The following is a 28,000-nucleotide window of genomic DNA, read 5'->3' on the forward strand; positions in this document are numbered from 1 at the left end:
AAAATATATATATAGCTATATATCATATCTATTTATATTTTCGATTTATTATGAAAAGTTTTATTTAAATAAAGAGGAACACTTTTTAAAAAAGAGCAAATCACCACGGGCGTCACAGGATGGAGCTTTCTTGGGGGGGGGGGGGGGGGGGGGGGGGAGCCGGGTGGGCCGTACCAAGTAGCAAAAATGCTGCGTTTAAAGTTGTGTTTGTCTAAAAATTATATATATATATATATACACACACACACACACACACCGAGAGCTTAAACTTCTCCTGGGGTGGGGGGGGTCACGCGTGTGCCCGAGCTCTGCCCGGGGACCCAGCGAGGATGCCTCAAGACGGGGCCACTTCTATTTTATTTTTTTTCTTTTTTCTTTTTTTTTCTTTTCCTTTTTTTTTTTTTTTTCTGCGTCTTTATATATAATCTATTAAAGAGATTCTCTATCTAAAGCACTCGCAAGGTTTCAGCGGTTTTTTATGTGTAAACTACTTTTGTGGTATATCTGGGTAAAGGAGCGAGGCGAGGAAATTAAAAAAAAAAAAAAAAAAAGCACAGAAAAGACATTCCATAGATTGTAACTTTGATAGTTCTTTATAAAGTGTGGGAGATGAGGAAAAAAAAAAATTAAAATAATAAAAATTGCACTTTGGGGGGGGCTTTAAAAAAAAAAGAAAATAAACTATATATTAAAAATACACACGCAGCCGTTTGGTCTTCTTGGGAGGTGGAAAAGCTTACGGAGGGCAGCAGCACGGGGGGGCTCGGCTCGGGGGAGGGGGGGGCGGGTTTTCTTGGGTTTTGGGGGTTTTTTTTTCCTTTTTTTGGTGTTTTTTTCCCTTTTTTTGTGGTTTGGGGCTGGGGGGGCTGTGCTGGAGGGGGTGACCCACGGCTGCAGGGAGCAGGCGGGGGGGTGGCCCTGGTTTGGGGGTGTCGGGGTGAGGGGGGTGTTGGGGGGCAGCAGTCCCAGGCGGTCACCGTGCCTCAGTTTCCCCAAATGGAGCAACTCCCCCCCCTTGTAAAATAATGGCAAAGGGTGGGGGTCCCACCACCCCAGCGTGGAGTCGGGTGCCCCCTCCCAGTCTGCCCAGTGCCCCCATGGCTGGATCGGGCCCCATTAAGCTGCTTGCGGGGGGCTGAGTCGGGGGGGCGGGGGGGCTGTAATCGCGTTTGGGCAGAGATTAGTGCCGGGGCAAACGCCGGCCCCCAGATGGCCGCGGTTTAAGGGGCCTTTGGGGACGGGGTTTGGGGTACACCCCCCCACCCCCACCCCGGTGGGGACCGGCTGCAAACAGGGAAACTGAGGCAGGTGGGGGGGCGACACGACCGGCAGCACCAAGGGGACCCCGCAGTCCAAAGCCCCCAGACCCTGCTGCCTCCCTGCGCCCCAGCCGGGGGTCCAGCCCCGGGGCCCCCCCAGAGGACACGGCCAATGTTAACGGATTAATTAGTGTCATAAGCTTCCTAGTTTTCGGGAGCGCGAAGAGCTTTGGGGGTTTTATCTCTCGGGATTTAGTGGCCAAGTCGTCGTGCTTAGCGAGACGCCCTAATGCCACTTAACACCTGGGAGCCGCGATTTTCATTAAGGGCGTCAGGGACAATTAGTAAGAAAATAATTAGGGCAGGGGCTGCCGCTGGAGGGTTTAAGCCCCATCCATATGTGCCTGAGCCCACGGCAGGGGGGCTGGGACCCCCTTTCCTGGGTGATGCTGTGGGGGTGGGGCTGGCCCTGATGGGAGAACAGGGGGCAGGTGGTCCCCCCTGGGGTGCCCCTTGAAGGCTGGACCTCAGGGAGGTGGGGGGGGTGTCCCCACTGGGGGCATGGGGATGGGGGGTCTCAGCCCAGCGCATCGGGGTTCACTGGTGATGGGGGGACACGTGACCCTGTGACCTGGGGGGGGGGGAGGCTGGGCTACAGAGCAGGTGACACCTGCAGAGTCCCTGAGCGGGAGCTGCCCCCACCTTTTGGGGGGGCCCAGATGGGCAGCCCCCAGCCCTGGGCCAGGGACTACAGGAAGGGGGGCCGGGGAAGGAGGGGGCCGGGGGCCCCGGGGTGCGGGGATCCGGCCCCAGCCCCAGCGCGGGGGCAGGCAGCGGTGGGGGGCTGTGGGCAGGGCGAGGGGGGGCAGTGCGGGCAGGGTGAGGGGGGGGGGCGGGGGGCGGCGGGGGGGCAGCAGGGGGCAGCAGCAGCCGAGGCCGTACAGGGCGTAGGGGTGGTAGTAGCCGACGTTCACCCTGCGAGGGGAAAGAGAGCACCAGGGTCAACCCTGAGCCCCAACCCCCGCTGAGGACCCCCCCAGGTCCCCCCCAGCTCCCCCCGCTCACCTGCGGGCGCGCCGCCGGGCCCGCCGGCGATGGTAGTCCCCTTTGGCGAAGTCCTCCAGGTTGGCGGGGTGGATGGCCCAGAAGTGGCCTTTACCGTTGTCGCTGCGGCCGGCCTTGACGAAGCACTCGTTAAGGGAGAGGTTGTGGCGGACGCTGTTGCGCCAGCTCTTCTCCTGGGCCGAGAGGCACCGTCAGCCATCGCGCCCACCTCGTGCACCTCCGGGACGTCAGTAGGCACCAGAGTGAACGGTGCTCGACGCACCTGGAGAACCCAGCCCCCCGGTGCCGCCTGACGCTGCCCCGGTGCCGGCGCACACACATGCTTTCCCGGTGGATTGGGGTCAGCAGAGACACGGTGAGCCGAGCCCAGCTCCGTCCCGCACCCGCCCCAGCACCCCGGGCTCAGCTCCCTGCCGGCCCACCCCAAACCACCGACACGGGGGGAACCCCCAGCCAAGGGCCCGGCCCCGGCGCCCCTCACCTTGTTCTTGAAGTAGGGGTAGTTGTCCATGATCCACTGGTAGATGTCAGAGAGCAGCAGCTTCTTCTCCGGGGAGGAGAGGATGGCGGTGGAGATGAGGGCGATGTAGGACTGCGATGGCTTGTCCCCGGGCTCCGGCGGGGGCCGGGGGGCGGCCGGGGGGCTCCGGCCAGGGGGCTCGGGGCTGTGGGGCGCCCCGTCACCCCGCTCCGCCAGCAGGGACTCGATGGTGAAGGAGGCCCCGGGCGGGCGCCGTCCCCTGGGCACCGTGTCCCCCATGGTCCCCGCGCCGCCGCCAGCTGCAGGGAGACCTCCTGGCCCGGCCCGGTAATTAGTGCAGATTATAGCGTTTGCTAATTGTGTTTTCACAAACGGGCTGCTTCGCAAAGCAGGCTGTTTATCTGGCAAAGCCCCGGGTTTAGCGGGATTTGGACCTTTAAGCCTCATAAATAAAATGATTAATCCGCTGGAGGTGGAGGAATTCGAAGTGGCACCGAGGTGCCGTGGGGACGGGCCCTCGCTGCACCCACCTCGGCCCCCGCTGCCCCCCAGTACGCAGGGGGCTGTGGGGGAGCGGGGGTCTGCCCTGGGCCCCCCCTGCCCCATGCACAGACCCCCCCTTCCGGGCTCACGCACCGGGGAGCTCCTGGGGACCCCGGGGACAAATCCCAACAAGCCGACACTGCATTAAATGTAAATCTTTCTTTTTATTTAACAAACACTATAATTTGAACTTTGAAGAATGTGTACTGAGGGAAAGAAAAATAATTTTCTTTTTGTTTTTTCTCTTCTCTTTACAAAAAAAGAAAAAAACAGGATATAAGAAAAAACATATGTACAGGAAGAGCTGGCCAACTCAAACAGAAAGCAGTAACAGAAGCATGATGTTTCCAAACAGTGGCTTGGCCTGGAAAATTTAAAGCAATTAAATTAGAATACAAATATTAGAAAAAACTGGACTCTAAAGCTACTGTGCAGCCAGGGATGTGAGCCACAGAACTTTATACAGTAAAACTTAATTTTTGAGCTCTACCCAGGTTTTTGTTTTAATCCCCCTTCCCACCCCCGTCCCCATTTAAACCTGAAAACATATTGCTTACACGCAAACAGAAAAAAAATAATAAAAAAAAAAAAAAACAAAAAAAAAAAAGAGAAGGAAAAGAAAAGCCTATGTCGGACAAATAAGGGTTTCTCTGTGGGAGCAAGACTGGAAACAGCAGAAGAGCAAGGGAGCAGCGGCCGTCTCCTGCCTGCTGCCCACTCCCCCGGCCGCCGGCCGGACACCCTCGCAAGATGCCTGGGGAGAAAGCGTGGGGCTTTTTTACCCCCCCCCCTCCACCACCTCCTGCCTTCCATTTTTCATTTGCCGAGATAAAATATCAATGGGCAGGAAGGGCTGGGAGTGCGGGATGCTCCCTCTGCCCGGTGCCCTCCCACGGTGGGCAGGGGATGCAGGATCCCAGCCCCGCGCGGGAGAGACTGGGAACTCGGAGGGGAATCCTCCAACATATGCCAGGTCACAGCTTCCTGCTCAACAGCATCCAGAGGGTGATTCTTTGCTTTTGGGCAAGTCACTGACAAGGATTTTTAACAGTTCTGGGTGGACCTTGGTGGCTTTTCTGCTGACGTGAGATCATCCCTGCTTTTGCTTTTTCTCAATCGCAGGATGAGCGCTTTGGAAGCGCCATCGCTTTGTTTCTGCCACATCGCTGCCGTCACGGGGACGTGCCAGCGGCTGGGAGGAGAGGGCCGAAGGGAGGCCGAGGTGCCAGCAGGGCCGCCCCTGGTGACACCAAGCGCCCCTCACTGAGCTCGAGGGTCTCACTGCAGCATGGCCAGACGCTGCTCAGGCAGCCTCAGCTGCAGCGATGCCCCTCACGCTGGGCATGGGGGCATTGCTCCGGCTCACCACCCTCCCAGCGGCACGGCGAGAGGCAGAGGCAGAGGCCAGCTTCCTTCCAACGTTTACTCTCATCCACGGATCAGAAAAGTCAGCAAGGTCCAAAGCAAAACAGAGTTCAGAGGCGTTAGCGGAACAGCAGAGCTGCTTACGCAAAGTTAACTACAAAAATTCTCTAAGACAAAGTCAAAAAGGTTACCGTTTGCAAACTCAAGAACAACAACATTTTGCCATCAAGAGCATAGCAGTAGCTTTGGGTCTGGGACCAAAGTCTTGAACAGAGAAGTGGAAAGTCCAGAGGCTGTTAACGCGTGGTCGCAGGGCTCCACGCATCGTCCCTCGGCTCTGTCCTCAACACCCTGCCAACAGTGCCGCCAGCAGCGCCGGTGCCGGGCCGCACACTGGTTCGTGACTGAAAGAAACCTGAATTGGAGTTTACCGAGGTAGTTGGCTAGAAACTGAGATTCCCCCACCTGGCATTTTCTCGAAGGCCCAAGCACCCCTCACCCCCCACCCCGCTCCTCCTCACGTGCCAGGTGTCCAGCTGTCCTGCAGGTCACTGCCACCACCTCCAGAAACAAAGCCTTCCAAAGAAAAGGGAATGCGCAGCCCTTTTAAGTCTTCAAAAACACCAAGTTATTGCACTTCAAAAATACAACAGATTTGTGGTTCGAGCCCTCCCCACCCTCCCCATGGCTTCTGCTCAACTAAAACGATTCACTACGCACAATTTCTACATTACCTTCGGATTAGGTTTAAAAGATTTAAAACGTGTCTCTTTACATGAGGTGCAGAGCTGCTGGAGCTCCTATCTAGAACAGTGCGGTTCCAATCGTACATCTCTTCCCTCTCACCCCGTGCCCCCCGTCCCCACCCCTAAAAATCCCCCTCTATGCTTGCTGGGTTATACAAACCTCCCGCGCCCACCCACCCTTCTCCGGCCCCTCTCCCCGCTCCCCCCTCCCTCCCCACCCCGGACTCACACGTCCAGCAAAAACTTTAGATTAATTAAGGAATGGTTATTTAACAAGACGATAAAAATGCACACAGCTTTGGAGATGCACGGGAGTTAGATGTCCTGTAGATCTGCAGGTGAACTCCACCCATCCAAACCGTCCCGGGGAAGGGCAGCGGAGCGCAGCGAGCTGCAGACCCGACCGCCTGGCTTAAGACACTTTCCTTCCTTCCGACTCCAGTTCGGGGTCAGGCTTTGAGTGGGGTCGTTTTCCAACCAAGAAGCAGCTCAATGGTTTGTTTCTCGTTTGTGGTTTGGTGGGTTTTTTTCTTCTTTTTCTTCTTCTTCCTCTTTATCTTGTTTTAATGATTAATTTGGAATAGGAAAGTCAAAAGGAGATCAGGGAGGGAGGGAGATGAGGTGGGAGAGGACATTCTCCCCCTCCTCCAGTTTAATAAGCACCAGAGTATTCAAGTCTGTCCATTCTGAGATTCAGAGCTGCTTCCGCAGTCAGCAGGCAGAAACTAAACCTTTCTCATAAGAGCAGCGTCGTTTTGGTTGGGGTCCCTCATCATCATCATCTTCTTCTTCATCTTCCTCCTCCTCTTCTTCCGATGACGAGCTGTCCAGTGTTAAATCCACAACATCTGCAGTGGCCTTGCCATTCTCACCGTTACTGTTCGGAGTGGGCAACAGCCCGTTCACATCTGAGGAACCTGAGAGAGGGCGGGGGGAACAGAGGACTGGTCAAGGCTCAGGGGACGCCCTGGCACTCTTGGTCTCTCACTGCTGCGCGGGTACTTAGACGAGCCCAGCTGGAAGGGACCTACAACGATCACCTTGGCCAACAGCCTCAGGGCTGGCCAAAAGCTAAGCACGTTACTAAGGGCATTGGCCAACTTGACTCTTAACACGGAGCGGCTCGGGGCATCGCCTGCCTCGAGGGAGCCCGTTCAGTGTCTGAGCACCTTCTCGGTAAAATGCTTCCTCATGTCCAGTCTGAAGGGCAAAGGGGCACACGAAACACACTGCATCCAAGCAGCCACCTACAAAGAGCCGATGCCACAAACCTAATGCTCTCTCTGGGGTCAGAACTGGCTACAGTGCCCAACGGCACCTGCACCACCTGCTCAGAAGGCACCTGCCTGAGAACCAGGAACCGGCTCAGCCGAAGCAAGAAGCTGCACGACCGCACCGCCAACCCCACCAGCAGACATCGCCCCTGCCAGAGGCCCCAGCTGCACAGGCTGCCCCACAGACAGCCCTGCTCGTCAAAATCCTCTTTTCCCACAAAAATACAGTGCTGTTCCGGGCTGGTCCTGCCGATGACATTCTGGGGGTCGTTGCAGAGGTGCACAATATGACAAACGTGTTCAAAGCCACCAACAACCCAGCTTCGCTGAACAACCCCATTTGGGCTGGGCCCTCCTCCGCAGGGACATGATGCGCCCTGGTGGAGGCTGCTCATTCCTGGAGAGGCTGAAACCGAAGGGGCTATCCACAGGAAGCTCTCCGAGAGTCAAACTCATGTTAAGGTATCACTCAGCTTTTCCCAAGCCAGTCAGGAAACTCTACCTTTGCAATTTGGGCCCATTTCCTACAGTAATTTAAAGTCTTTAGCCCCAGAGATGCTCACCTAGAACTAATATTGGACACTGAGGGCTGCAGCTCCGCTCTTTCTCGGCTCTGATGGGACACCAGGAGCCATCCACCAGGTACTCTATTTCATCTGCATCTTCACATTCCGTCAGGATCTTTGACAGCAGCCTGGACAGGAGAAAAGATGCCATCTATTAAGCTCAAAGCAATCAGCAGAATGCATTTAGCGACGGGCCATCAACCTGGATCTTCACCTTAAACAGCCCTAAATTTACAAGAAATTTGGGGTTAGCAGAAGGCTGCCAAACAGATAGCCCTTGCAGTCAAGGGCTCGTTTTATTTCCCATAAAACAAGCACAGGTTCTGACAGTGCAAACTGTCCCAGTCCTTGCTGACAACGTACCTGAACCATGAACTAACATTTTAATTATGTACAATTAGAAGACAGCTTTGCCTCTTCACCCAGTTTCCCAAGTCTGTGGTACTGCTTCCAGCCAGACGTCTGATGCCCCATCTAGAGCTATGTCAGGGCTGGTGCAGGTATGTTCACACCAAGGCATTAGCAAAAACCAAAATATCTTAGGATATTAGGAAAAAAGCAGTTCAACAAGCAGCGCTTCCCCTCCTTCCTATTTTTATTTCCCAAAAGCTCCACAGCAGCCACCAAAGCAATATAAGCAGCCTCCTGCAACAGAAAAACCCCAAATCCCAAAACATGTTCACCACTGAAAACACACCCAGCACAGACACCTCGCTGTCAGCCACCTCTCATTGCAGACACTAACCAGAACGAGGCCCTTGCTCAGTGTCTCAGGAACCAGGTACCTGCTTTATTCTGACACGTCCCACCGTTTGCCTGGTATGTTTATTCGGACACACTACTGGAACCACAGTTCTGCAAAGCCTTGTTCACTCCTGGACTTGAGCATTTCCCTTCAGTATAAAGAAGAACTAACAACAAACATCTTACAAGCTGAAGAAAACTATCTGTGGCACACTAGCGGGATAAAGTTTCTGCTTTCTCCCTGCTCAAGTAGGAAATGTGTTTCCACAGATGGCCCTGTCATCCAGCCTTCAAGGCTGTGATTCCAAAAAAGCTGACAAGGCCCAGAGGATCTTGGACTGGACCAACCAACTACCTCCTCAGGAGCCTACACCCCTTTTTTTGACTAACAGCATCCAGCTGTGATTGACAGGTTCCCTCTCGATTACTTTCAGGGAGGTCTGAAGACTACCTTCATCCAACAGAACTGGCACCGAAACCCAGTCCTGAGCACTGCAGAGCAGGGACAAAGAAATCTGCTGAGCCTTCACTAGTGGCGGCCTCCTCCTCCTCCTCGAGGGACACATGCATTGCTGACCTGTGGAGGTTCCACAATCCAGCCCCTCGTACCTTCCCCTTCAGTCTCAGCAGCCTTGTTAGAGATCTCAAAGGAACTGGATTTTCCTGTCTGTGTTGGCTGGAGGACAAAGCAAACAGGTTATCTCTGCCTAAGCTGCTTCAGACTGTCTAAAAAGCCACAACTCCTGGATCAAATCAGTACCTACAAACGCAGCAATGCTCAGAATATTATCAGCCTGGCCCTGGGAATATACCACCCAGGCGGAGACTTGTCTGCTCACTTCACTGCCTTGTGTGCCAAGGGAGCTGGATGCACCTGAACAATTCCTCTAAACTCTTCCTACTTTTGAGGGAACCTGCATTAGAGATCAATTAAACAAGCCACGAGGGTGGAGATCATTTTCCTGAAGCCAAGAACCATGCATCTTGCTCCACCAGTCCTCAGGGTTGCTCTCAGCTTGGCTAGCACCACTACGGACATCAGTGGTCCCAGCCCATAAAACAGGCTCCCTGTGTTTTGAGGCAACAAAGCTTCTTCTCGGGGTCAGGTGGAGATCACTGTTCACATTAAATTCACTCCTTGCTCCTTCCCTTACTCTTGGACAAAAGCCAGGCAAATTACTGTGCTCTTCTCTAGAGATAGCCTCTGGAACCCACATTTCTGGAGCTGACGAGCATCGTTGCCAGCTTTCTGGCTTGCCTCAGGTGGCCCCTACTGTCAGCCTAGCTCGTTCTGCAGTTTGCATACAGGACACCATCCACCGGGTCTGCAACAAGGAGAGGGAGATATCCTGTTTTTTTCAGGCTAATCCTCTTGGCACACAGCTGCATTTTTAGGCTTTCCAGGATGAAACCTCACTCAGACATACGAGCATCACCTCCAAAATGTTCTTGTACGGTTGAACTGCAGCACTCCAGCTCTCCTAGCTTATGGCGAGCCCTCTGCTCCTCTCTTTGTTAAAAACACAGAGCAAGCTAACTCTCGTCCAGAGATATGGGAAACATCATTCCCGTACGGACTGAAAACTAAGACAAGTTGAGTGCCAAGTCTAAAGCAACCTTTCCCCAGTTCACAGCCGGAGAACTCTTGGCAGGGCTTGGGGCATGCATTTCTTGCCTCACCCTTTTCCAAATGCTGTTTGGAATTTACTTTGCTTTAATTCCCTCCTGTGCTTTTACAGGACTACTCCAGCTATGCCACATTCAAAATAAGACAGTAGAAAGAGAACATCCCTCACACGGAAGAGACAGGGGCTGCCTGGCTGGGAACACTGAGGATGGGGATGCTGGTGTGGCTCCGTCCTTCTGGCCCACTACAGGGCAGACAGCAGCCCCTGAATGGCAGCCAGACAGAAACGCAGGGCTGGGGCAAAACTTTGCCATCTGCTCTTCACAACCCCACTCTAAAAGTGCTGTACCAAATGCCTGCTCCCTCCCAGCACGCCCCATTCATCTGACGAGTGCACCGGTGTCCCCTCCCACACCAAGGGGGATGGCAAACCCCAGCAGGGAGTCCCCTGAGCACCCCAAGGTCCTGCTGCAGAGGCTCAGCCTGCTGACAGGGATCGACCAACACTGGGTGTCTCCAGAGGAACCAGGGTGGAAGGCCCAGGGACCCCAGGTAGATCTGCAAAACCTCTAGCCTGGACAATATATCCAAAGCGCTTTAATTCTGTCCTTCCAGTGCATCTGAACCTCCTGCTTCCTTCCCCTGCAGGCATGCAAAACACAGAAACAGCTCCTCTCGAGGCATCCTTCCCATCTAAGATATTCACAACGGCCATATAAATTGTACTGCAACAGTCACACAGACTGTACAAAACCCAAATACTGCATTTGTACCTCTACCTCAAGGGCTGGACGTTCTGTTTACAAGCTGGCACAGAAGGTCCCCCAATCAAATGTACAGCGTGCCAAGAACCGCTTGTGAGCTGATGAGCGCCTCACACCAACAAGAAAACAGAACAATGTTTCCTATCAAAAATCATCTTATCAGGTGCTCATAAAGTGGTTTATTCCATGCAGCATGGTATCTGTCAACCAGGATGGCTAGTTGTGCGGGTTCACCAGCCTGATGAAAAAAGTGAGGCAGTAAGTGCTTGATTCTCAACATGCTGTAGTGTAATCCAAAGAAGTTAAGAACAACAGACAGTCCAGTCTTGCTCTAACACACCAAGACGATTAAAGTCAGAATATTATGCGCCAGCAGAATAAGGTTCCAACTTTGTTTCAAGGTGAGCTTCAATCAGAGGCACAGACCAAAAGACAAGATGTCACACCTAGCAGAGGAAGAAAGGGGTTGAGGACAGTACGGACTCACCCATCAATTATTAGCTGGTCATAGGGTGCTGGTTTGTCACACACAGGGCACATCCATGTGGGCTTTTTCTCATTCATCTGTAGGTAGAAGACTGCATCAAAGCACTGCAGATGTGCACAGGTCTCCGCCCGGCACGGGACTGACAGCCGCATCTTCACTAGCTGTTGAACCAAAGAGAAGATCAGTGATAAAAGCCACCCAAGCAATCACCAGACAGTTCTCCTCCTAAGCAAAAAGGTTCGTTAGTTTGCGAAGCTGGTCTGGCAGCAGAATAGGGTTTCTTGACAAAAACAGACTAAAATATATTGCCAAGACTTACCGGACAGATAAGAGAGACACGAACACCTGTAGTGGCAATTTCACTGTCTGGATCCAAGCGCAGCTTCTCTTTTACTGCAGTAAGAGTAGAGGGCACAAAATGTAACAGATGCAAACTCAGACCCTGGAAACATGTAGTACAGGTCAAGCAGCTCACCGACAGCCCTTGGCTGCATATGAGTCATTTTCCCCACAGATGACAACCTCTGTCAGCCAGGGACAGAGGACATCAGAGACAGAAAACAGTTTGTGTTGGACCAGCCTTACGCAACCTGCAGCGCTCAGTGCAGGCGCTGCTTGGCTAGGCAAAAAACCTCACGGGTGGCGAGGCGGCTCGTGGTCTACAGCCCAGCTGGAGCACACTTCTTGGTCGACCAGGAAGCTCACGTTTTCATACAGACCTCCCGTCCCAGCGACCCAGCTCTCCCAGCCAAACGGCACATGCTGCCTCCCATGCAGGCAGAGGAAATGAAGGAGGCTGAACCGACTCAGGCGTCAGGACGAGGGCATGCTACCTGCTAGCTACTGCTAACGCTCTCTCAGCAATGCTTCCACCTCTTACTTACAAGCTACAGGCTCGCAGCTGGGGTACACAGACAAAATCATGCCGCTGACCAGCTTTGTCGTGTTAATACCATACCAATGGAGCAAACCGGGAGTTAACTTTGTCCCAGTTTGGACGGGAATAAGACACCCACATACCTGAACTTCCCACAGGGAGGGAAAGAATGGATGGATAGAGCTCTAGCACATGGCAGGACTTCGGGAACGAAGTCAGTTTAGACTTTACTGGTTATTAGCATAAGGATCATGGATTTTATTCCCTTCTGAGATCAGTGGCAATAGGACAGGGTTAACTGTCCCCTGAAATGCAGAAAAAGCTCCTCCTCCCCAAAGTAAGCAAACATGGGGTACAGTCAAATTGACAGGAAACCACATCCCATCATTACCCCATCAAATAAACAAGCCTCCTTTTAGTGCTACCAGGCTGTAACTCTTCCGTTTATATGCTGGCCAGCTCATTTATTCCAGCAGACTGTTTCACAGGAACTACAAGCAGACCCAGAGGTACCAGGGCAGACAGCTCAAAGAGCAAGGCAGCCATGCAAAAACAGTCACAAGCAGCGATCCAGCATGTATTTGGAAAGAATCAGATGTTAGGAAAGGAGGTAGAGAACCCTGCCCCCGCTGCTGCATCCGGAAAGGAAAACCCAGAGGAGCTGCAGGCAAATCAAAAAGAGCAGCAGATGTGCAGGTCCCACATCAAGGTGCAGAATCACCATAAAAAATTAGCTTTACACTACTACACAACTCCTAAAGAGTAGCTGCTGCTAACACTGCTGTCTGAAAAGGCCTTTGACACTTCCATCACCATTTTTCTTTGGAGCAAGTCAACCATTTATTTTGACCTTTTCAGATCATAACAAGATGTCTCCAGACAATGAGGCTACATGCAGTTTTGCAACACACAGCTCTAATTAAAGAGTGACTTCTCAGATGTGAAATTTCCACAAGATTACAAGATTTGGTGTTGTTTTCTTCACATTAGGAGTGTTTTCATCCAAGCTTAATTTTTCGTAAAGTTCTTTGTAAGAGCATTCTGTGTGCATCAATTACTATGATGCATGGGAATGAGAAATGGGCATTTTCTAGGACCTCCTGATTAGAATCAAGATGCCTTAAGACTGCTTTTGGACCCACAGCCACGTATGTAAGCACCTCTGCTTTCAGACAACGTTCCTATACAGAAGTCAACAGAAGCATATGCAAAAGATGAGTCAGCCCTGAGATGCAACCAAAGTCAAAGGCTAGCTCTAGCGAGTACTGAGGGATGCTGCAACGAACGTGATATGGAAACATTTGCAGAACAGACCAGAGCTATAAAAGCGAAGTTTACAAGCTACTCGTGCTTGCCAGTTTCAGATGTCCAAACAACTTCCAAGCAGTAACTAGGCCAAAGGAACTGAAACAAGACAACGTTCCTATTTGGTTAAATTTAAGGTCACTAAACGCAATTTGCCTCTGCCCTGAAGTCCAGCCAGAGCTGTTAGTTATCTAACTCAGCAGAACTGGAGGCACACACTTGTTACCGAGTGGAAAAGGAGAGAAAGCTGCTTTCAGAACCTGTTTGCCGCTCTCAGACTGAGTGGCCATCCTGCACGTGCTCGCTTTGAAGGGAACAGCACAGACTGCTGAGCCTGGTGTCAAGAAGTGTCAGAGAATGAGGATCCTCTGCAGTTCGGGACAACTCAAAAGCCAGCTTCTGCTCAATTCAGTTAAGGTTCTGGTGAACGGCAAAAAAGGGAGCACAGCCAGAGCCTCAAGCTTCTGAGAATGGTGGATATTTAACAAATGGAAATTTTCATTTCTTATGTCAACAGGTAAGTGCTAGCTGTCAGAGTGGTCTAATATGATCAAGACTGCCGTGGACGCTATTTGGTGTGGCGCAGAGATACAGAAGTGTTCAGCATCTGCTGCAGAAATGCTGCATTTCACACAAAGATCAAAAGTTTGGCAGAAGCAGCCATGCATTAGGTGCCTGAAGACTGGACATGCCTGAAATCATCATCTCCCCTATGAACTACAATCTACCTTCAAGATCATGTTTCTTATAATTGGTAAGAGTTGTCCATGATCTGAATAGTATGTTTTAAAGACCATTAACGATCCATTGTTTTAGCTCTCCCATGCAGCACTGAACAGTAAGAATGCTCTCTCTACTCTCTCCAGTAACATTAAATAACTGGAAATCTACCAGACCCATGAGCTGCAAGTCAGATTCTACCTCAGCAAGGTAATTTCCCCTCATTTTCAATAATGTTTTGCATTTGCCTCATACCACAATGATTTACCTGAGTGGTCTAGGATAAGCATCTCTCAGGATCATCTCTTCTCTGAAGTTTTCAATGCATATGAAAGTGCTGGTGGTGAAATCCCACTGCCAGCCCCTACGATTCACAGGGGGTTGGGGGCAGCAGGACATTTTCACCAGGATCCCTTGCTCCAGAAATCTCCTTTGGAAATAGTGCGGGTCAAGGCCGAGGTGCTGTGGTAATGTTCGCCAGCTCATAACTACTCAGGTGAAGGCATGAAGGCATCGCGTCAGAACGACACTGGCCCTCAGCAGCACTCACCACGATACGACCTGGGGACAAATTCTAAATCCAACTAAAGTGATTCAGGGCTTCTGCAGAGCCACAGGAACCACGCACTGCAGAAGCACTGCACTTGCACACAGATCTAGGGCAATTTCACACGACTGACATAACAGCTTCACAGGTCTGTTCAAACACAAAGTGTTTTTATACAACCAGATAAAAGAAATGGTATAAAACTTGGCAGCAGATCCCAAGCACATTTTGAGCAGCCTGGCTACTAGGAATGCTGCAGTCTGACAGGCATACAATGGGCCTCCCCGAGCCACCTCACAAGCAGACATACTCACCAAGAGCTTTGCAGAGTTCCGGATGTTTGATCCCAATGGTTTTCAACCTCTGCAGCAGCTCCGCTGAGGTCATCTGCCGCACTAAGTACAGCCCCACGGAATAGCTCTATGAGACAAGAAAGGGAAAGAATGAGCGAGGCTGCTCTTGTGCACTCGCTCGTGCAGTCCTGTGCAATCTCCTCTGGCACGTACCTTCCCGTAATTCCCCCAGGTAACGGTGATGCGGTTCGTCGCTGCAGACAAGTACATGAGATGGGTGAGGTTGATGGGACGACAGGGCCTTTTAGGTTCCACTCCAGGTTTGTTTGATGGATAGTAGCCCTAAGGCAGAAAGATTAAGTATATATAAATTTTTGATGCTTCTACATGGGTACATCTATTCATCAGCTTTGCTAAATTCTACTCACCTACAGTTTTCAAGGAGGGGGGTAGAAGGGAGCTGAACAGTCAGACCAAGCACAAAGTAAAAAAAGGAACAAGACTTTTTGCAAGAACAGTTTATTAGCAACATAGCTAATCCATAGCTTTAAACTAAGCGCTGCACTTTTATACTTTGGCTTCTTGTCTGCATTCATCAGGAAACCAATTTCCTTCTAAATTACACAAGTCCTTCCAAAGTTGCAATGTCACACCTTCTGGCTGAGCTGACTTACCGGCACTGAGCAGTAACTATGATTCACTTTCACTGCAATGTTCGGAGGGTACTGATCCTCCTGAGGAGAACTAGTGTCTGTGTAACAGATTCTGTAAAGAAACGACACATCTCTCAATATCCCCATGCGGTTTGCATGTTCAAAGCTCTCTGCACATCAACAGGTACCAGCAGCCAACCATCACCACACCAACCCATGCTCCCTCATCTGGCCAAAGCAAAGCCAATTCCACTCGGCTCTCCCAGATCGGATGCAGACTCCATACCTGGGCAGCAAAATCTGACACACTGCTGTTTGCTATTGCAGCACTAACTCAAGCAGTACACGTAGGCAGAGGTTAGAAAGCAGAGTTTAAGATGCTTGCGTTAGGCATGTGAGCAAACAACTTACTGCAAGTTATCTTGGTAGCTACAAAAACCACACTGAAAGTTACTTTTGGTAGTGCATTCCCTCCTCCCCTGTTCTCTACCTGATGTTACATCATCCCCATGCTCAGACATACCTTAGCACAACCTGAACCGATTTCACACCGGGTTGCAACTCCCTAGTAAATTAAAGAAAAAACAGAAACTTCAGATTAATTATGTTAAAAAAACCCAAACAAACACCACCCACAAAAAATCCCCCAGAATAACCAAAATCAGCTGTCGCTTTTGCCAGGCTCAAGAGTTTTAGTTTTTGTTTGTTGTTTTTTTTTAAGAGACCTTTAACAGAATTACTTTACAGAATTTTATTTAAATTGTACAATTCTCCCTGAAACTATCAGTGGTCCTGTGATTTTTTTTTTTCCTAATGCACCAACCTACAGCCTTTCTCTGGGTTTTCAAAACTGTAAAGGTGTTGGGTGAAAGGTATCAATTTGCTCGGCATCCTCTTGCTGATTTGTAAGCATTTACAAAAACTAGGTTTTAAGGTCAGGTCTATCTGACAGCATTCTTTCAAGATTCCCTTTGTTCAATTATTCAGCTAAAGGTGTTTGTGCAAATCAAGGAACCAAGTATTATGGCACCAGCAGAACAACTGTGAATATTGCTAACTTCAGTCAGCTACTGATAACAGGATTTCAAGTGGTATCAGGAAAGCAACATACCACAGAAAAAGGGTATTTTATTAGGAGTCTTTACACAAAAGTGTAAAACATACTCTAATTTTGCACAGGACACAAGCCATTAGATAAGATCCCAAAATTACTCTTGATTTGCCTGTGAAAGTGTTTCCCACTCCAGTTCAGTGTTCTAGCGTACATGTTTTGATTCTGGCAGTGGAAGGGATGGAACCTCAGTTCAGCTGACAGACAGGAGCTGATGTGGCAGTTTTAGATCTGGGGGGAACACATCTGGATACCACCCACAAGCAGTGGAAGATGATGGACCTGCACTGAGTGATCATTCAAGACAAGGAAAAACTTATTGTGACTCCCGATACGAAATATTTCAGTCGTGTAACTGACAGTGAAATTTTTCTCACAAGTCTGAATATATGGAGAAAAGAGCATCAAGAATCAGCTACAACACGTGTAGTCTTTTATCACCCTTAAAGACTTCCGTAGTATATCATTTCCTTTCTGTTAAGTTTTCAAACAGCTTCCCATGCACTGCTTCTGTTGACCTACTGGGATCACAACAGTAATCAAGCACTGGATATTCAAGAAACATCATATTTCTCCAACTCTATGATAACAGTATGATTTTACCATAAAGAGAAATATTTAAAAGGTTTTACGCTTAGCTTTGGAGGACCTCTTCTGCATCATTGTCCTTTCACAGCAGCAAGGACAAAGGGAGCAGGTCAGTAAAAGAGGAAGCGTTCCTGCCTGCACTGACATCTCTTAGGCATTTCATTGTGTGAATCAAAAGTTGTATCACGACAGAGGTCAGGGTAAATCCTAATCGGTGCAAGATGTTTTCTTATGCAGTTACTATAGCATCCTTTACCACAAGGAATCCTTCTTTCAGATGCAAACAACGTTACATGTATAGCTTTTGAACTTTTCATGCAAAGAAAAACCTGCAAATATTCACAACACAAGCTCAACAGAGAATTTAGGTCATCAACGATTCCATACCGCTTTTCCTGCCCAAACGGACTATTCAAAAGCAAGATTAGAGGAGCAGAAGTGAAACTTAGGGACTTAGATGGGTAAAACTGTACAGCTCACCTCCCCCAGAGCTATCTGCTTCACATGAGAAGTAGCCTGTTTGCTAATATCTTCAAACAAACAGTGTTTCCTTGCAGAGAACAAAAGCTTCCACAAAGAGGGAACATGGAGGAATTATACAGCTACATTTTCTTGAACTGTTAATACCCAGTGCAAAGTACCTGGAATTTCTGATCAACTCCACTTGTCTTGGTGTTAATGCAAAAATGCATGGACTTTCCTGAAGCTTCTCATTATTCTGTGGAACTGAAGAGGAAAAAAAAAAGATTGTACGTCAAACTGATAATATCTAGCTCTTCTTGCATTGCTAAGCACAAGGTGATTTTTTTTATGTTCTGAGCTATGTTTATTTCCAAGTCTTGTTTCCTCCCATTCTGCACAAGAATCCCAAACATCATGTGTTTTGGTAAATCTACCATTGATTACAGCTTTGCTCATTTATTGCTTGCCTGTTTCGCTAGTTAGCACACCAACAGTCCACAGTGGCTGTGGACCTGCTTTTTCTTTTTTATTTTTCCTCCCCTCAAATAATCAATGAGCCAACAATCATGTGTTCACATAAGAACAAACCATAAGTGGTATCACAATGTGGAGACTAGAACCAGAACTAGAAGCAGAAGAAGAAACCTATGCATGACATGAAAGCATGAAAATACCAGACTGATCAGTCTGATTCTGGAAAAGAAAGGAAACAACAACAACAAAAAGATCAGCTTAGATAATTAAAAAAAGCATGTCAGAAAACAGCTGGAAGAGACAAAACATGACTTACAAACAGGTGACCTTGAGGGTGTATTTATAGGTAGGGCGTTAGAGCAGTTCACTTTCAGAAATACTGAACAGAGAACCCAGCATTAGTTGTGGCTTTTTATCCATTGATAATTTTAAGGTCAAATGCATTTAACATGGTTAAAATGAAGCTTGAGATGTGAAGAACTTACGTTATGATTTCTGCTCCATACCTTTTAATAAATTCAAACACGTTAAGTTTTATTCTCAGTACACGTTTCCAACTGAAGTGACCCTGAGCTGGTGAAAGTCACAGGACAGACACAAAGAACACGAAGTGATAAAACAGCTTTTTTTTTTTTCTTCTCCTTTTTAGCAAGATTTGGGTGTTTTTCTTTGCATCACTTCAACTGCTAGTTTATTCAAAGCCAACATACCAGAATTTGAGAGGTAGGAAAGTGCACTTTATTGTCTATGAATAAGATGAGATGAAGGAAGGATAAAACTTCAGCAGCTCTAAGATCCTGGAAGACACAGTGACAATCTGATTCACTGACTACAGACACTTTCCTTTGGTAACTCAGCTTTTAAAATGAAAAAGGTGCTTTCAGAAATAATAAAAAAAATGGTATCTTTATGGACTTTTAATTTAATTCCATTTTCCATCCAGATGTCTCTTGACCAAAACCAGCGAGAAGTAAAGCATTTCATAAAGACTTATTTTTAGAAAGTGATTAATTAAGAACAACAACAATTGTTTTAATATTGTTGCTTAAATAACTGTCTATAGATATGCTGTTCTGCTGATTGTTCAGCTACACAAAGACAAAGCAAACGTGATTAGGAAAACTGAGAAGCTTTTCATGTTTTATTTTGCATTTATATCAGCCCACTCTTCCTTTAAAAAAAAAAAAGGGGGGGGGGGCACAAAAAAGGCTGAAAGCAGGCTGCCCACAACACTGGCTGGCACCATCAAAGGATGCCATCAGTGATGGAAGTCAAACCCTGTGAAGTATCCACCAAAATTACTATCACCTTGCCAGAAAAACTGTCTAGCATCAAAACCAGCACACTTCTGAATTGCAAACCAGGTTAATTTGCTCGCTTCTGTGACACACCAAATAGTTGCTGACAACACCTGAAGTGAGTACTGCTGGAGGCTGAAAGACTACCACTACCACATACTGGATGTGATGGCAAGTTTGTACAGCAGCCCTGGCTGCAAGGCATCAGCTGCCAATGGGCTACACAGCTTGACTGTGCGACCACCGTTATGGGAGAACAAAAAATACAGTCAGGTGCTGATGTTTCTCTTCAGCTACTTTACTAGCTCTCCTCTTTGTGTGTGAAGCGAAATGAGCAGCAGCGGCATGTGCTCCCCATTTTCTTTATTTCTTAGTTTGAAAGTCTCTTCTCCCAGCAAAAAACGAGGGGTACTTCTCAACTGTGCTCCAGAAAGCTGCTGGAGAGTCACATAAAGCACTCCAACATTACCTGGACAAGAAACAGCTGAAGGGAAATCAAAAAGATATGGACTCAGGATGTGTCCATTCATACCTTGTTGCCAACAGCCATCAGAACTGGATGCTTTGGAGAAAAGAGCAAGAGAGCATGCCCTGAGAGACTGGAAGAAAAACCTCTCCAGGACAGACCTGCATCAAGACCCAATACTTCAATATCTTAATGCTGGATATAATAAGCCCAAACTCCAGGAGATACAACTTTAGGGTACCTAATCAGCTGTTCATTTCTTTACTGATCAGCCAGAAAAAAATTCACAGTTTTTTAAAGCTAAATATTTTAAGATAACTGAGTTTCATCCTTTTTTCAGGACAGATGCCTCAGCACACAGCTCAGCTCCTGGACTTGTAAGACCGCTGCTGGGATCGATCTATTTTAACAGCTGACAATAGCAGGAAATCAATTTTTAAGACTGAGCTCGATCAGCAGTCCTCAGAATGAGTCAAGACATGAAACTTTCAAAACCCAAAAGGACTTGGCAAACCATATTCAAGACTTTAGCTCAACGTAGCTGCAAATGATTCCCATTCTGAGAAGGCAACCTCGCCAGCAGCTCTCCATCCTGCAGGCCAGACCTGCCACTGATTTCAGGGTTTTAGGGTTTACCTGCACCAAGGTGTATTTTTGTTTTGTTTTGTTTTTATTTTAAGGTGTAACATTCCTCACTACTATACCTATTGGTCAAACTCACTAAAAGCATTAATACCCCCAGGAAAGAGCGATCATATTGTCATCACTGTGACCAGAGATCCCAAAGGTTGATCAGGCAGAGATGAGCTGCTGGCAGGAGACTTCTGTAGGGCTGAGGAGCTTGTTGTGAGTCCTCCTTCACACCCCCACACCTCCAGAAGAGCCCACCTCAGGGCACAAGACAATATACGGGTGGGCTTTTCTTTTTTCCTCCTTGGCTATCGGAACTACTTTGACTCGACTGAAGGGCATTGGTGTTCGTGCAGGTTTGGGGAGATGAAGTTGATTGGTATGGCATCTTTTCAGAAGCAGTCATTTTAACGCATACCACGGTTTGTTTAGGTAGCTATAGCAAGTGTGAGCATGTGCTTTTGTGGGGATTCCTTGGAGATCGCTCAATGCAGCCGTGTTTGCCCTGCAGTTGGGAGAAGGCAGCTGGCTTTGCCACAAAATCGGTGGCCCTGTTTACAGTCACTTAAGTCCAGCTTCAGAGGAGGGGACTGGAGCAGCAGTTTTACCACCCACACATGAGAGGGGACCAACACCACGCTGCAAGACAGGTGTTATCAAAGGGAAAAACTCAAAACAAATCCCGATTACATTGACAGTGGCAGGACCTCCCAGACTACATGGCCTTGTGCTCCCACAGCTGCACTGCAAGCTCTCCTTTGGTGTGCCTCCAGGAGAAGATCAGAAGCTTCAGTATCTACAGCAAGTACAGGCTGCCACAGCTAACATTCACAACAAAAAAAAAATCATTCAGAATGCCTTACAGCATGCCATTACTGTCAAAAACTGTATTCACACTGCTTTACCCAAAAAGGTGCCAGAGGATAAGTACACTTATCAGCAAGGTGCTCAGAAACCACAGAGCTCACACAAATACTCCACTTGTTAGCTACTTAAAATACAGTGCAGCAAAGATATTAGTATTCACTCCCTCTAAAAAGGTATCTGATCAATCTTAATTTTAAGCCTTATCTACCCAAGAGAATTGCGGCAATTTCAGTAAATTAGAAGAATTCTTTCATGTTGACATCCTTAGACCAAACCAGAAAGCTGCAGCAGAAGCTGTTTTCATGTAGATAACTCAGATGCTAAACTCAATACCTAAATTGTGTGCGCAGTTACCAAGTATGAGACATTAGCTGGTTCATAACGGACCTAATTTATCTGCTTTTAGCTGAAGCCACCTTTGTCTATGAGTATAATAGTAATTTGATAGTTCTTCAGGGAATCTGCTTGGCTACAGACCAAATCAGGCATCCTCACCTTTGATCTCAAGGCAATAGCCTCAAAGAAGCAAGAGAGCCTTTTTATTACGAAAGATGCTTCCAACTGGAGCCTGGAACACATAAATTAACCTTCCCCTACTCCCACCGCAGCTATACGCTTAAAACACCTCTTTGGTAGCCCAGCAAAATGGGGTACTACAACAGCATCTGGGTGTTTCTAAACAGATCCAAGGTCTTAAATCTCTTTTCAGGTACATCCACCATTAAGGAGTTTCTGAGGCTGACGAGAAGCTTACACTTGGTCCAGACACGGAATGGGAAATCTGGGCAACAAAGCATGGATCTATGCAGCTTCCATATGGAAAAACACTTGATTTTCCTCACAGCGCTTTGTCTTACCATCCTTCCACACTAAGCAGAGCCCCATGTAAGCATAACTTCTAATGTGGAAGTTATTCCAGCACCTGGCTGTTCCAGGTAGCAATGGGGAGCAGCTGATACCCATGAAGTGTTGAAATAACCCCAGTTTTACAGAGAAACAAATGCTTATTATTCACATCGGCATAGGCAGAAGGAATAGTTACTGGTCACCAGGTTGGGAAAATTAAACAAGCGTCTAGAAGACATTGTTAGGTTCTGAACAGCTGACTGGGACAATGGAGACTGAACATCTGTTCATACCCAGCTACTCACCACCATTAAGCAGAAAACGTTCTCATCAAGAGGGAGAATGAGTCAAATATGCTTTAGGGAACAAGCTGACCCAAGGGAGGTGTCAGCTAATAGAGGTGAGATACTAAATTTAATGAGACCTCGGTTCTGATCTGATGTAGAAGATTTAATGCCAACTTTTAACAAAATCTGTTAATCACAGTAAGTACACCACAGCTCTTTGCCTATCACTGGATTTTCCCACATCTCAAAAATTTCTTTTCCTTCAAAATACTACATTTGCGTTTCTGACTAACAAACACCATCCCACATTTAAGACTGAACTAACCCATTCTTCAAACAGCATTTAAAATTTTTTAGCTTTACAGTGGCAGCCACCCCTCAATGACTTTAATGGTTACAGCAGTAACATATTTAATGCCTCCAAATGAAGACAAAAATTACATAAAGTCTGATTAGTCCTTTTTTTTTGTACCTGCACAATCACATCTCCATCTTTTTCCCCCCCCTACAATTCACATGCACATTTTTTTCAGCAAAGCCAGACCAGCTTCCCAAGCTCTAGGTTCATTTAGTCGTGAAGCCTGATATTACCACACTGACTTTATGAGACACTGAGGCTGAGCAGACTACAGTGATACCTCTCCTCCGTATACACTGTCTTCGCTACAAGAACGCTATATTTAACATCAGTGACAACACTCGCTGTTTCTTAGAATTAAGACAATGAAAAATCAGTCTCCTAACCCTAGGGGTGGGGAAATCACCTCTTCCAGTTTTCCTAGCCTAGCTGCCCCTCAAAATATACACCATCATGCACAAATAATTATGACAAGCACAAAAAAAAAAAAAGTCAGAAATACTATTTCATGTGCACATCCACCCTCTTTCATCCATAGGGGGCTTTAAGTCAGGTATTTTAAGCACTGAAAAACAGCATTAGTGTAGAATATGCCAGCACACATGCGACACCAACACAGATTTTCCTCAATATACTGCCACATTACAGAGATGGAAGACAGATTATGATTCGCAACATTGCAGTATTTCCAATGAAGGATATGTAAACCACAGCCAAACAAGACAGGCTTTCAAATTACATCTCAAAGTGACCGTGTTTCAGGTCTACAGCAAGGGAAAAAACCCTAGATCTAAATATTCTTTAAATTCTAAGCATGAGGGGAGAGAGGTGGGCATTCACCACCATGTTAATCAGTCTCTCCTTCTGTCACACAGATCCTTGAAAACACTGTCACCTTTTTGACACTTAAACTAGGTTCATTTTTCTTCTCCCGGACCGAATCCATCATGAATGCACCAGCATATTGAAAACTCACCTAATTCTGTTGGCTTCAGCAGTTCATCCAGGGTTGTATAGAAGGGAAGTTTCACCAGTCGAACTTCAGGCTTTGCAACTTTGGGTGGCAACCTTCCCAGTCCGTTAAGGTACTTCCCATAGAGTGCAGGATAGTCAATATTAGTAGTGGAGATAGAAGTCCGAGCAACGGTGCTCCCGCGGTCATACGATGAATGTATGGAGAGTGCCTCAGGAGACCGGTGCTGCTGTGGCTGAGGGTGTGCGACTTCAGAGCTCTTCTTGGCATAGCGAGTCTCATAGAGCTCCTTAATTTTCTTGAAAACCTCAGGGCTGCAGTCAAATTGAACCAATTGCAATGCTCTGGTGACTAGTTCGTGTTTAAGTCCGCTTTTACTCCTGCCAACAAAACCCAGCAACATCTGAAGATCTGAGACTCGGAAACTCATCACCATGTTCTAGGGGATAAAAAATTAAGAACATTCTTACAGTTATAAAAATTCAAAGTGTCAGTTCTCACTATACTCTATAACTGGAATCCAAAATACTAAAAAATAAATTGCTTATAAGACAGACACCAAACTTTCTGTTCAAATCAGCTGTTATTCACCTGATTAGCATCCCATTTCCTAGCTACTTGTTTGAGCAAAGCAAATACAGAGGAGACCATCAATTGATATATCACCAAAATCAGAGGAACACCACGATAATCATCAAATTAGTCAAAAATAATTTGTCATGAACGCTAAGCGTACTCAAGACAGGTTGACTGGAAACAAGAGTGGCCACAAAGGAAAACATCTCCAACAGTAGGCCCCCCTCCAAAACAGCACGTCAACTGCTTTACCACAGAGGCTCAAAGCATCCAAACTTCCCAGGCAGTTTTGGGTAATAAAAACTTCATCAAAAATGGTATTAGTGTAAGGCAAAGGAAGAAAGGGAACATGAACTGGAAGTCAGGTGATATTTAAGTGAACTGGGGCCACCAACCCTTTCGCACTGTATTTCTGTACAGGCAAAAAACCCTCAGAAACCTTTCAACATATACAGGATCTTTAAAAACATATAATGTATTTTAGGCTATGGAAAGACATTAAAAGACTGTTAAAGAGAGAAATATGTTTCCCTGAGAACAATGCCTCCAAATTCTATTTGGGTGCTTTGCCAAGTGCTCCCCCATGATCCCTACCAGCAGCCGCCTTGCTGTTGCACTGGTATTACCAATTTCAGTGTTTCAATAAGCAGTAAAATAGCACCTTCATCTTCAAAAATCTACTCTCTTGCTGTGGAAACTCAGGTGGCCTGCAACTGTCAGCAAATTCAGAGACTATACTATACCATTCAACAAATTTTCATCAGATTAAGAACTAGAAATTATTTCTGTTAAAATTACTGCTAGAGCCTGGTCAGACTTAGGTTTCAGTTCTCTCTTACGACAAAGCAGCCTTGTGAGTGCACAAGACAAGCTTATCAAGTACGTATCTTTGAAAATTCAAGTTGCCCTGAAAATATATTTGATAGGTATTCATTCAATATCCTTCCTGGTTTGTGGGAAACACAAGAATTCAAGAAGAAACGCAGCCACCTCACAGTAAAAACCAAAACAACAAAAAAACCCCAAAGCAGCAGAGATACAGCAGGTCTCTCTCCTCCCCAACCTGTACTTCACTCTTGTCTGAGGATTAAATAAATAAATTTTAAAAAAGCATAAAAGTCAGGATTTCTGTGGAAGTTAACAGTAGCCTTATAATTTCCTTCAATAAAGCAGATACAGATATTTTTTTTTTTTAATTAAATTACTACCAACTCCAGAAACATTTAACAGCTGTTTTTGCATGTGGGGGAATTAGACTAGAGAGAAAATGCCATTTTATTTTCTCCTTTTTCGTGAAATCTGTCATTTCTGGAAGCCCAAAAGATGTTACATAAACACCACTGTCTGTAGATAAAATTTTTGGTAGCTGTGATGTGTCCCAAAATACCTTTGGTGAGAGAGGGAAAAAAGGTAGATAACTTTAAAGAGGAGAGAAAGGATGTTTAATTGCTTGAAAGTCAGGATTCAAGAGATCTCGATTCCTATCGCTTCCTCACTAGATACCACCCAAGCAATCTTTGAGAAATCTAGTTTCTGTATCTCAGTATTCTTCAGCTACAAAATGGAGAAGCGTATTGTCCCCTCTGAGACACTTTGAGGATAAACAGCATATTCGCAAAGATAAACACATCTAGGCAGCAATGCACACCAACAGCATGGCACCAGGGAAGTCACAGTAGTGCAGCAGACAGGTATTCCTGCGCTCCCTGCTCCTACACCACTGGTCACTTGGGACTCTTGGGGCCTAAAGCAGAGTTTGAGCTTGCAGCCTTCTGCAGTTTACGTTTTGAAGAATTTAAGATCCAGAAGGATGACCAGATTTAAGCAGTAACAGAAGAAAAAGCTTCAGACAAAAAAGAACGTCACTGAGGCTTGGACCTGCATGATAATATGAGCAGTAGGGAGATCACCACTGAGATCATTAATGCTAAAGTCTATTCCTCCCCCTGAGGAAACCTGGCGTGCAAGAGGCACAGAACCCATCAAACACCCGCTACGGGGGCAACCACGCTGCCTTGGAAGCGCATCTCCTCCTCCGGAGTCCTGGGCTCAGCACACAACACTGAGAGGGGCCCAAGAGCAAGGAAAGGCAGTGCCTCCTAAAACAAGCCTCTCCAAATCTTATTTGTGCGGCCATCCAGCCACATCGCCACCGATGAGCTGATCCTGCAGGCACGAAACACTTCCCAGCCGTTGGCATTGCTCCAGAAGCGCCCTCAGCACCAGCCTCCTCACGATGTTGTTAGATGAAGCCCACTCAAGTGCCGCCAGCTGGTCCTCCGCACTGCTGGGCACCGACAGCAGGACACAGGGAAGTCCCGGCTCCCAGAGAGGTGCCAGCGAACAGCAAAATGGGGAGATCCGAGGCAGAGCAGGGGGCCTCTCCCCCCCCCCCAAGGCACAAGATGCCTTGGAAGCCCCACACAACCTCGGGCACGTTTGCTGCAAAGACCTTTCACTTCACCCCGCCACGGAGGCCGCCCCCAGCCTCCCCGCCACAGAGAGCCGGGAGCTCTGCCCCTGCACCGGGCACTGCCCGTCCCGCTGCCAACCCCAGCCACGGCGGGGCCGGGATCACCCGAGCCTTCCCGCCGGGCCCGTCCGGACAGCCCCGCTCCGCCAGCCGCGCCCCCCCGCCGGCCCCAGGCGAACGGCCGGGCCCCGGGCACCACCGGCCGGGCCTTCGCGAGGAAGAGGCGAAGGCCCGGGGAGCAGGGGAGGGAGGTCCGCTGGGCAGCGGGGGAGACACCTGCGTTAATTAACCACTGGGAATTAACGGCGGGGGAGGCCGGGGCCCGGTGCGGCGGCCTGGGGGCAGGCGGCTCCCCGGAGCGGCGAGCCTGGCCGGGCCAGGCCCGAGGTCCGGCGGGGGCCGCGGCCAGGCCCAGAGCCGGGGCGGGGCAGCCCCTGAGGTAAAACGCGGGGGGGGGGGGAGGGGGCGCAGTCCCGGGGCGCCGCCCCCCCGGCTCTCTCCACTGGGGCCAGGGCCGAGACCGTGCCGGCCGCCCCCCCGCGGTCCCCACGGGCCGGCAGCCGCCCCCCCCCCGGCCCTGCCTGGCCCGGCGCAGGCCCCACCGGCGGGGTGGGGGCACGGCTCACTCACTTTCGCCTCCACCAGCTCCGCCGCCATCTTGGCCTCCAGCGTCCACCGCGCCGGGAGCCGCCACCGAGTCACGTGACGCCCGCGGCAGGGGAGGGACCGCGCCAGGCGCGCGCCGCCCAATCCCTGCGCGCCCTCCTCTCCTCGAGGGCCGCGGCCCCGCCGCGCATGCGCACTGGCCCCGCCCCGCCTTCCCGCCGCCCTTAAAGGGCCAGCGCCGCTGTAAAGCGGGGCGGCGGCCCCGGCGCTATGCCCTGCGGGCGCGGGGTCGGGGCTGCTCCCCGCGGCGAGTGGGACTGAGAGCCAGCGGGCAGGCGGCGGCGCGGCTTTCCCGGGAGCGGTGTATGGTGCCCCCAAAATGGCGTCAGGTGGATGCCCAAGGCCAGGCCCCACCGCGCCAGGTGTCGGCTCGGGCCTGCCCGGGGTCCCGCTGCCTTGTGCAGGCCTCTCCGCCGGGCCCTGCTGGCCCTCCCCACTGAGGGCTGCGCTGGAGGCAGCGGGCCCTGGGGGTGGCACTGGGGGAGGGGCTCCCCCCCCCCCAGCTCCCAGCCCGGTGCCAGGGGCTTTGCTTTGGCCCTGGGTGGCATTGGCACGCTGCGGCAGCTTTGTCCAGAAACTGCCAAGCACCAGATCCAATCACTCCTGGTT

At 48.9% G+C, this 28,000-nt stretch overlaps 2 protein-coding genes across 2 annotated transcripts; both read right to left on the minus strand.

The window, feature by feature from the left end:
- Positions 1–1,786: 1,786 nt before the first annotated feature.
- LOC114013363 (forkhead box protein L2-like) lies at positions 1,787–5,581 on the minus strand. Its single transcript, XM_055805171.1, has 3 exons — positions 2,806–5,581; positions 2,325–2,497; positions 1,787–2,234 (listed from the first exon to the last, which is right to left on the minus strand). Exons 1-3 carry the CDS (start codon positions 3,409–3,411, stop codon positions 1,787–1,789), a joined length of 1,227 nt encoding a protein of 408 aa, XP_055661146.1. The 5' UTR covers positions 3,412–5,581.
- Positions 5,582–5,914: 333 nt separating this feature from the next.
- On the minus strand, positions 5,915–27,501 carry PIAS4 (protein inhibitor of activated STAT 4). Its single transcript, XM_055804594.1, has 11 exons — positions 27,356–27,501; positions 23,680–24,115; positions 17,657–17,741; positions 15,840–15,881; positions 15,338–15,428; positions 14,877–15,005; positions 14,685–14,790; positions 11,241–11,314; positions 10,922–11,082; positions 7,297–7,427; positions 5,915–6,376 (listed from the first exon to the last, which is right to left on the minus strand). The coding sequence occupies exons 1-11, from the start codon at positions 27,380–27,382 to the stop codon at positions 6,171–6,173; spliced, it is 1,488 nt and encodes a 495-aa protein (XP_055660569.1). The 5' UTR covers positions 27,383–27,501; the 3' UTR covers positions 5,915–6,170.
- Positions 27,502–28,000: the final 499 nt, after the last annotated feature.

The sequence above is a fragment of the Falco peregrinus genome, chromosome 5 (assembly GCF_023634155.1).
Source record: "Falco peregrinus isolate bFalPer1 chromosome 5, bFalPer1.pri, whole genome shotgun sequence".
Classification (NCBI taxonomy): domain Eukaryota; kingdom Metazoa; phylum Chordata; class Aves; order Falconiformes; family Falconidae; genus Falco; species Falco peregrinus.